Source organism: Rattus norvegicus, chromosome 4, assembly GCF_036323735.1.
Source record: "Rattus norvegicus strain BN/NHsdMcwi chromosome 4, GRCr8, whole genome shotgun sequence".
In the NCBI taxonomy this organism is placed as follows: Eukaryota; Metazoa; Chordata; class Mammalia; order Rodentia; family Muridae; genus Rattus; species Rattus norvegicus.
In genome coordinates this window covers 88,233,598-88,244,193 of record NC_086022.1, presented here as the reverse complement: position 1 = coordinate 88,244,193, position 10,596 = coordinate 88,233,598, and the positions used below count along the sequence as shown (strand labels likewise).

The 10,596-nt window shown below is 37.2% G+C and overlaps 1 protein-coding gene across 1 annotated transcript; it reads left to right on the top strand.

The window, feature by feature from the left end:
- Positions 1-2,351: 2,351 nt before the first annotated feature.
- Vom1r79 (vomeronasal 1 receptor 79) lies at positions 2,352-3,263 on the top strand (the record flags this gene model as incomplete). Its single annotated transcript, XM_039108517.2, has 1 exon — positions 2,352-3,263. A coding segment is annotated over one exon (912 nt), but the record flags the coding sequence as incomplete, so codon positions are not given.
- Between the last annotated feature and the right edge of the window lie 7,333 nt (positions 3,264-10,596).

The window sequence follows — 10,596 nt, the reverse complement described above, 5'->3', positions numbered from 1 at the left end:
GAAGACGCTTCTCTCTCTCTCTGCCTCTGCCTTCGTCTCTGTCTCTGTCTCTCTATCTCAGTCTCTCTGTCTCCCTTTGTGTGTGTGTGTGTGTGTGTGTGTGTGTGTGTGTGTGTGTGTATGTGTGTGTTTGCCCTCCCTTTTGTGTGGCATTCTTATTCATACAGCTGGCTGCAAACCGCTTAGTCTTTTGGTCTGGGTCACTTAAATAACTGATGGTTTCTCCTCTGTTACAAATGTTTATTGATATAGTCTTTGTTTTTACTACTTACAACAAAATATTGCAGGTTAAACTAACATGGAAGCCTTGATGCTGTCTCTTTCTTTTCAAATAAAACATGATTTTTTCAATGCATATATCTGTGTTTTTACCCATGTCAGCTTTGTTCTTTTTTACCACTAAATCTCAACTCCACTGAGTCCCAAATAAAGATGCCAATTTATGAGGTAGAAGGGGCTAATTTTACATTTTACATTAATATCTTTTATCTTATTAGCATCTATTATATCAAGTATTTTTACTGGAATAATTTATGTATGTATGTGTATATATATGTATATATATGTATATTGCCTACATATATTACCTGTGTACCACTTGTGTGCCTTGTCAGACAGGGCAATGTATCCGCTTGAACTATAGTGCTAGATGGTACATGAATGATCACGTCATTGCTGACAATCAAACCCATGTCTTTGCAAAAGCAAACAGTCCTCTTAACCACTGAGCTACTTCTTTATCTTGTACACTTGAGTTTCTAAAAAGAGAACATCATGATGCAGTTACTGTAAATGTATGTTGGTAAGAGAATCAGATGTTTGACTCTGGTGATTCAGATGAATACATTCCTTTACAAGATTAAGATTTTTTTTAGGAACAAATTTATGTATATAAAAATGCATGAATTACGCTGTCTTATTCATGGATATGTTATAGGATGGTCTTGGGCACTATCTTCGGCAATATTTTTTATACATCTATGTATGCATGTATATAAATATATGGACTATAATAGAGAAGTGCAAGATATAATTAGACACACCTTTTCTTACAAAAATCTGGGCCAGTGTAGTTGTTTTCTCTTTCTCTATCACAAGCTAACTTTAAAGTACTAAATCAAATTAATTGAATGGGAAGAAATCTGTTTTAAACTATAAATTCACAAACAGTCTCACAATCTGGTCATCTTCAGCAAGTTCATGTTTGTCATAATGTTTGGAAAATAGTGGTTCTCTTAATGTCACATTCCCTTTTGTTGGAGGCTCCAAATGCTACATCTTCAGGTGTGATTGGGTAGTAACTACAGAAACAGGTAAGGAAAATAACACCATTGCCAGAATACGGCTGGGGATGGGAGCAATGGAGAGCAGAATTTCAAGGCACAAGTATCATTACAGGAAAATGGAAAAGGGGCTTCTTAGAGAGTGGAGGGAGATAAATAAAGAAGAAAGAAGTAGTTAGGTAAAAGTTCAACAGGAATGGCTGAAAAAAATAACTTCTGATTCTATTAACAATTTATAATTCCATCCAAAAGGAAAATAAAAACAGTATTTGCCACCATAGGTGGGAGTTAGTTTTTTAAACCTGAAAGTTAGTCCCATAAATTATGATGAGATGGAAACTAAACTGGTCTCTCTCTCTATGAATACTTATAATGATAATTAATGGTGACAGGATGTAGAAAGTACACAAATTGTCTCAAACTCTATCTAGTCTTAAATTCAGATTATGCACTTCTTTGAAAAAGGAACATAAAAATAGATGACTTGAGGAAGATATTTTGCTAATTAAAATAGTGGAATTATCATGAACTAGCACAGTTCTTTCATTAGAATTGTGAAGGAAAACATAGATATTTGCACAAAATAGAGCACAGTAAGACAATGGACTCCTGTCAGGTTTTTTTTTCCTGATATTTTTTGTGACTATTTCACATATCAGCATAAGTTTTATTCAGTTATACCAATGTGATTATCTGTGTTCATCACTACTCTTTTAGGTGTTAAGTATAAAATAAATCAATTTAAATAAACAGAATTGGATTTCTTAGGCCTGAGACTTAGCAGTACAAGGTTGCAAATTAGAAATTCTGTATAAATATGTGTGAATGCATTTATTGTTCATAATATTGTATGTATATAGGCAATACATGAAAGGCATATAGAAATGAAAAATCTGGAACACAGAAAGTTAAAGAGACAAGCCAATCATCAACTAGTATGGAAAATAAAATGAGGATATAATTTTATTATCCAGTGTTTCACAAGCTTGATGTATACTCTATTTTTTTCAGATATTTGAAAAAACTTCCACTATGTTCTTAAGATGAATACAATTTTCACTTATTTCCTCATTCAAGAATATCCTTTATTTCCAGGCTGGTCTTGGAATCCTAGCAAATATGTCTCTTCTTTGCTTCTACATTTTTATAATCCTAGGTCACAGACCTAAGCCCACAGACTTGATCTCCTGTCAACTGACCTTCATTCACATAATGATGTTCCTCATTGGAGGGGACCTTTTGCTTACAAATATATTTGAGTCATTGAACATTGATAATGACTTCAAATGTAAGGCAACCTTTTACATAAGCAGGGTGATGAGAGGGCTCTCTATCTGTACTACCTGCCTCCTGAGTGTGTTCCAGACTGTCACTATCAGTCCTAGTACCTCTTCTTTGGCAAAGTTTAAACAAAAACTGAAAAAATATATGATCCATGTTTTCTTGTGTATTTGGTCTTTTAGTTTGTCCTACAGTAGTAGCCGGATCTTCTATGTTCGTGGTTTTACTAATGTGAGTGAGACTAACCAAATGCAGGTTACTAAATCCTGCACACTCCTCCGCATGAGCTCCATCATCAGAGTATTTATTTTTACAGTGACAACCTCTAGAGATGTGTTTCTTGTAGGAGTCATGCTGTCCACAAGTGCATACATGGTGATTATCTTGTGCAGACATCAGAGGCAATGCATGCATCTTCATAGCATCAGACACCTAAGAGCATCACCTGAGAAAAGAGCCACCCAGACTATCTTGCTGCTTGTGGTTTTCTTTGTGGTCATGTACTGGGTGGACTTCATCATCTCAACTACATCAGTCCTGCTGTGGATGTATGACCCTGTCGTCCTCAGTGTTCAGAAGTTTGTGGTGTATGCCTATCCAACAATTAGCCCTTTTGTACAAATCAGTTCTGATAACAGAATAATCATTATGCTAAAACTCATGCACTCAAAGCACCAGCAGAGGTTTTTTAAAAAATAAATTTTCTCTTTTCTTTAAAAACTTACTAATTTATTATTTATTCATACCTGTGAGTGTTGTATCATACCTGTGAGTGTATGTATGTGTGCACTCCTGGGACTCACAGAGGTGAGAAGATATCATGACATCCCCTGAAACTGAACTTCCAGATGACTATAAGGAATCATTCTGTCCAGCACCAATTATTTTTTTCTAAAATACATTTTTTTAAAAAATGTAATGGCCCTAGCACATATGTAGCAGATGTACAGCTCAGTCTCCATGTGGATTCCCTCAACAAGTGGTGCCTCTTCCTAAAGCTGCTACCTGTCATGGAATCCATTCCGCAACACAGCTGCCTTGTCTGGCCTCAGTTGGAGAGGATGCACCTAACCCTGAAGAGACTTTATAAACCTGGGTGGGATGATACAGTGGGGTGGAGCACTATCTCACAGGAGAAAGAGATGAGGAATGGGGAGTGGAACTTTGTGAGTGGGACACTATTTGAGAATTAAATGAATAAATGATTAAATACATAAATGCATAAATTTGTGTCAAAATTAAACTTTGATGATTCAGGTAGCAAAGCAGGATTCTTCATATGATTTAATTAAAATATGTGGTATTACACATATACATTCTTTTGACATTTCGGTTGCTAAATACTATAGAGGTTTTAACTTAACTGCACAATAAGTTGATATTTCCACATGAAATAATTCCCCTGCTTACTTTGTAAAATGAATATTCCCTTGCTGCTACATTTACACAAAAGAAGATCCTTGCAAGCAGTGACTTTTTAAGCTTTCTCTCGAAAAGATTTTAATCTACTCTTTCTTATCAAAAATAGTTTAAATATTTTATTGTAGCTTTACTTCTATTACTTAATTCAAACTTCTATGGATGCATAAAAATAATGTGAATTTAAAGTCCCTGCTTTTTTCTAGTTATTTAATGACTCTTATATGAAAATATCATGTGCCTGTTTATTTGCACTTCAAATCCTTGATACTTATGAAAATATTGGTAAAGAAAAACTGTTTAGATACACATACCTGTTGTAAATGTGTTCTTTTTGTATCTGTATGTATGCATGTATGTATGTCTGTGCACAGATGAACTATGTATGTATATGTGCACGTGGAAGCCAGGAGACCATGTTGACTGTCACCTGCTGCTTCTATTTGTTGGGCTGTTTCCATTGACCTGCTGTCTTAATAAAGCATTTCTTTCTCTGCCACATATCAAGATGGTAGTCCAAGGGCTTCTCCTGTCTCTGCCTCTCCAGTTCAGGGGTTAGAAATGTTCACCACCATACCCACCCATTTAAAATTTATGCTTTTCCTTTAATGAGAAAAACCTTCATACAACACAGTCTGATTAGGGTTTCTAATTCCCTTATACATTTCATTTCCTCCTCACCTTCTACCCTATACAGATTGACACCATTTCTTTCTCTCTTTAGGAAAGAAGCAGGCCTCTAAGTCCTAAGAACAAAATGAACAACAATGCAAATGAAAAAATAAATGAATCAAAATAGGACAAATCGCACAGAAGAAAAAGTACCAAAGCAAAAGCAGAGCAGAAAGAGAAACACAAGTTTTCACACAGGTATCTCATATAACCCAGAAGTCCTGAGTGTGTGTATATATATATATATATATATATATATATATATATATATATATATACATATATGTGCAAATATATATATGCAAATATATGTATATACATAATATTATATGTATATATGAAAAGGATCAGTAAGACTCCAGTAAGGTTGTATTGTGTTGGCCATGTCTTGCATGGCATGGAGTCTACCCTTAAGAGTGGATAGTTTCTCCAAAAATACTCTCTTGGAGAAAACTAAATTTTTTTACAAGTATTTATTAAAGGGAGATAGCATCTCAGTTATGTGGGAGATGAGTATCTATTACTTCTGTTCTAGGACCCCGTTGTATCCAGACCTGTGCATTCCCTAGGCATGTTGCACAGTTTCTGTGTCCATTGTGTTGGGTTAGATCTTTGTTCCTCAGTGCCCTCCATTGGTTCTGTCTCTTCAAGTCTTCTAGTACTTCTTCCACAGAGTTACCTGTGTTCTGAAAGAAAGAACTTGATGGAGACTTCCCATGTTGGGTTGACTGTTTTAATGTCCCTCACTTTCTTCATATTTTCTAGCTGTGGGTCTCTGTATTTATTCCCATCTTCTGCTGGAGGAGCTTCTCTCATGATGGCTGAATGAGACTCAGATTTATGAGTCTCACTGTATGTCATTTGGTGTCATTTTGTTGCTACATTCTTTTACAGGAAGTATTTGGCTTTCTTCTTGGTCCCAGGACTATACAATAGTCTATGTCCTTGAAACCAGAGCAGTACTGGTTATGGATTTGATCTCATGGATTTCATACTTTAAATCAAGTCAGATATTGGTTTGTTACTCCCACAAGCTTTGTGTCACCTTTGCACCAGCACATCTTACAAGCTGGTCACCATTGTAAAGTGAAGGTTCTGTGGCTAGGTTGGTGTTTACCTCTCTCCTTTTGGTAAGGGGAATGGTACCTTCCAACACAATAAACTCTCATCCACAAGTGTGAACAATTTAGTCACCATAGTCATTTTTCTATGTTCAATGAGTGGTGTGAGTGCTGTCTTCAGGAATAAGGTCTTAACATCAGGTTGTAGAGAGCACAAAATAGCCTTGAATATATCTTGCATTGTTTTAAACTTCCCTTTGGCCAACACCATCATGAGATATAGACAATTCCCAGTATTGGAAGCTTCATTTGGTAATGAGAAATTTCATTTGGGGTACTGTTTCCCCTATTATTTTGTGATTTCATTTAGATCTAAAATTACTACTGTATTAAGTTTCCGTCTGACCCTTAATATTCTTCAGTTTTAACACTTCTATTCTTGCCCCACTTTCTCCTCCCAGTTGATATACTAATTTCAGTCCCCTCATTTATCCATATCTGTATATTCTATATTCCCTTCCTAGGGATATCCACTCTTCCCCACCTTCCCTTACTCTATACCTAATCAATATGGTTATGTGGATTTTGATGTGCTTATGAATGACTTAATAAACAAAATTCACATATAAGCACATATCCAGTTTATATTTCTGGGTCAGTGTTACAAACTCAGAATCCATAAATCAGAATGAGGTTTTCTAGTTCTATCCTTTTTCCTGCAAACTCATTTCTTTTAATGTCTGAATAATAGTCTAATATGCAAATGAACCACATGTCTTACTTATTTACCTGTTGATGGATACCTAGTTTATTTCCAAATTCTGAATATAACGAATAAGTAGGGTCTCAGTAGTAGGATAAATTAGTCTCTGGGTATATGTTCACTAGTGGTAAATCTGTGTGTTTAATTAGGTCTATTCTCAATTTCCTGATTTACTGATTTCAATTTTCTGATTTCTACTATGAATGTATAAGTTTGTCCTCACACCAGCATTAGAGAAGTAACTTTTTTACTCTACATTCTGGCCAGTGTAAAGTGTCATTGCTATTATTTATGTTGACCATTCTGCCAATATAAGGTTAAGTCTCAAATAGTTTAATTATGCATCACAACAATGATTAGGAATGTTGACTGTTCTTTAAATGTATCTCAGCCATTTGAGATTTTTCTTTTAAGAATTCTCTGTTTAGGTCTGTACCCACTATTAATTTAGTTTTTTTGTTTTCTTGTTATTAAATTTTTTGTGTTCTTTATACGTTTTGGATATTAGCCCCATACTGGTTGGTTTTCTTTCAACTTGATATAAGCTACTAGAGAGGAAGAACCTTTTTTTTTTCTTTCTTTCTTTTTTTTATTAACTTGAGTATTTCTTATTTACATTTCGAGTGTTATTCCCTTTCCTGGTTTCTGGGCAAACATCCCCCTAACCCCTCCCCCTCCCCTTCTTTATGGGTGTTCCCCTCCCCATCCTCCCCCCATTGCCGCCCTCCCCCCAACAATCTACTTCACTGGGGGTTCAGTCTTAGCAGGACCCAGGGCTTCCCCTTTCACTGGTGCTCTTACTAGGATATTCATTGCTTCCTATGAGGTCAGAGTCCAGGGTCAGTCCATGTATAGTCTTTAGGTAGTGGCTTAGTCCCTGGAAGCTCTGGTTGCTTGGCATTGTTGTTCATAAGGGGTCTTGAGCCCCTTCGAGCTCTTCCAGTTAGAGAAGAAGAACCCTTAATTGAGGAAATGCCTCTAAGAGATGAATCATAGTGAGTAAGGCATTTTCCCTATTAGTGATCAATGGTAGAGGGCCCAGTCCACTGTGGGATGGTGGTCCTGAGTTCAATAAGAAAGCAGGCTAACCATTAGAGTGAGCTCAGGGACTCCTATGGAGGAGTTAGAGAAAGGACTGAAGGAGCTGAAGGGGTTTGCAACCCCATAGGAAGAACAATAATATCAAACAACCAAACTTTCCTGAGCTCCCAGGGGCTAAACCACTAAACAAAGAGTACACATGGAGAGACCAATGGGTCCAGCCACATATATAGCACAGGATGGCATTGTCTGGCATTACTAGGAGGAGAAGCCCTTAGTCTTGTGAAGGCCAGGGTGGTGAGGTGGGAATGAGTGGGTGTGAGGGGAAACATTCTCATAGAAGCAGGAGGGGATGGGAGGGAGGGAACGGGGAAAGGGGATAACATTTGAAATGTAAATAAATAAAATATCCATTAAAATGCAAAAATATAAAAATAGATATATTGACAGAATTCATAAAAAGAAAAAAGAAAAAGAAAGCAGGCTAAGCATGTCAGGGGAAGCAGGTCAGTAAGCATCACCCCTCTCCTCTGCATCAGCCCCTGCCTCCAATATCCTGTTCCATGGGAGTTCCTGTCCTGACTTCCTTCTTGATGAATAGCAATGAATGTGGAAGTATAAGCTGAATAAACTCTTTTCTCCTCACTTAGTTTTTGTTCATCATGTTTTGTCAGCACTATAGAAGCCCTGAGAAAAGCCCTCTACAAGATGTGTAGTTGGTACAAATCTTTTCCCATTCTGTAGTTATCTAATTAGTCTGAATGATGGTGTCTTTTGCCACACAAAAGATTTTTAGTTTTCAGGACCCCATCTATTAGTTGTTGTTCGTAGGTCCTGTGTAATCAGTATTCTGTTCTAAAAGGATTTTTCCTGTGTAAATGAGGTCAAAACTACTCCCACTCTTCTCATCTGTCAGGTCAAATGTGTCTGGTCTTATTTCGAGGTCTTTTATCCATTTGGAGTAGAGTTTTGTGTAGTGTAATAAGTATGGATCTACTTGCATGTTTCTGCATACAGACATTAAGTTTGACCATTACCATTTGTTATTGCCTTGTTTATTTCTTACTTCATAAAAATGGGTATTCATTTGGATATCGTCTTATATCTGGGTTATCAATTTAATTCCACTAATGTGTCTGGTTTGTTCCAATGCCATGGCTTTTTATTACTATATCTCTAAAGTACAATTTGAAATCTATAATGGTAATATTGAAGAACCAGTCAGCCTTCATCTTAGGCTTAAAGCCATCGTATAGTAAAGCAAAAATTTAGATTAATTCCTATTTATCATTAAACCTCCATTTCCTTTTTTACATTTTCTACTTTATACATTTTTATTAAATCTGTTTTTTATAATATCCCACATGTATATACTGCATTACCACTATTTATACTTTCCCAGTCTTTTATGGTGCATATTTTGTATTTATTTATTTATTTTACACTGCAGATTTTATTCTCCTCCTGGTCTATCCTCCAACTGTTCCATATCCCATACTCCTCCCAGCACCCTTGTCTCTGAAGCTGTCCCTACTCTACCAGACCTTTAAACTCCCTGGGGCCTCTAGTCCTTGGAGGGTTAGGTGCATCTTCTCTGATTGAATCCAGTTCTCTGTTAGCCGCATATAGCTGGGGTGTATGCTGCCTGGTTGGTGATCCAGTGTCTGAGAGATCTCAGGTGTTCAGTTAATTGAGACTGCTGCTCCTCCACAGGGTTGCCCTCTTCCTCAGCTTTCTTCAGCTTTTCTCTAATTCAACCAGAAGTGTCAGCAGCTTCTATTCATTGGTTGGGGGCACAAATCTGCATCTGCTTGTTGGGTCTTTTGGAGAGCAGTCATGATAGGTCCCTTTTTGTGAAGGTCACATAGCTTCAGTTATGGCGTCAGTTCTTGGGGCCTCCTCCTGAGCTGGATCCCAATTTGGGCCTGTCACTGGACCTTCTTTTCCTCAGAGTCTTCTCCATTTCCACTACTGCACTTCTTTCAGACAGGAAAAATTACGGGTCAGAGTTTTGACTATGGGATAGCAACCCTGTCCCCCACTTGATGTCCTGTCTTTCTGCTAAAGGGGGGCTCAACCAGTTCCCTCTCTCCATTGTAGGGCATATAGGGTCCCCTCCTTTGAGTCACTAGAGTCTGTCACCTTCCAGGTCTCTGGTACATGGCTGAGAAGCACCTAAAGAAATGGTCAAAGTACTTAGTGATCAGAGAAATGCAAATCAAAATGACCCTGAGATTCCACCTTACACCAATCAGAATGCATAAAATATTAGAGGAACGACTCCCCTTTTAGTTCCCCCCCTTTGTGGGTGGATGGACCTCTAAACAGGGATTGCTGAAAGCCATCAAAAGTATCAGATATTTACATTACCATTCATCACAACAGCAAAATTACTGAAGTGGAAATTTCTGGTTTCTTGAGAAACTCAGTTGTTTCACATGATGTTTTTCTGGCAGCTTCTTCTGAGAGGATGTTTTGCTGAAGCAGATGCTTCATAGGACACAGTGATGCATGGAATGTGTATTAGTGGCATCCTACAGACAGTGAAAGGATGCTTTTGCACTGCTATGTCTTGCAACACTTTGTTGGTCTTCTCTGGACTTCATTTGCTAGAGAAAAAAAAAGGGGCAAAGAACTTCTTGTGGTATTCCAATGGTCTCTGTCCACTTCCTATAACTGTTGAAGATTTGGCTGAGCCTTGTGACTTATGCTATGTGATTTATCTAGCCACTACTACTGAATCATGTTTGGTGTTTGGTATTGGATTGGACTGTGGCTACCAGTTTATGTTTGATGCTTGCTATTGGACTGGATGGTTGGTATCCTGAAAACAATGTTTTTAATCACTGCAAAGGACTATTCCTAAACAGGTTCAAATCTACTTTTTATATAACTCTTTTACCCCTACCTCTTTTCATTGTACTATAAGGAACATTAAAGCATTCAAGAACCCTAAATTATACTTTTAAAATTTCAAGAAAGACGTGAAGAACTCCCTTAGAGAAACACAGGAAAACAAATAAACAAGTAGAAGGCTACAGAGAGGAATCACAAAAATCCCTGAAAGAATTTCAGG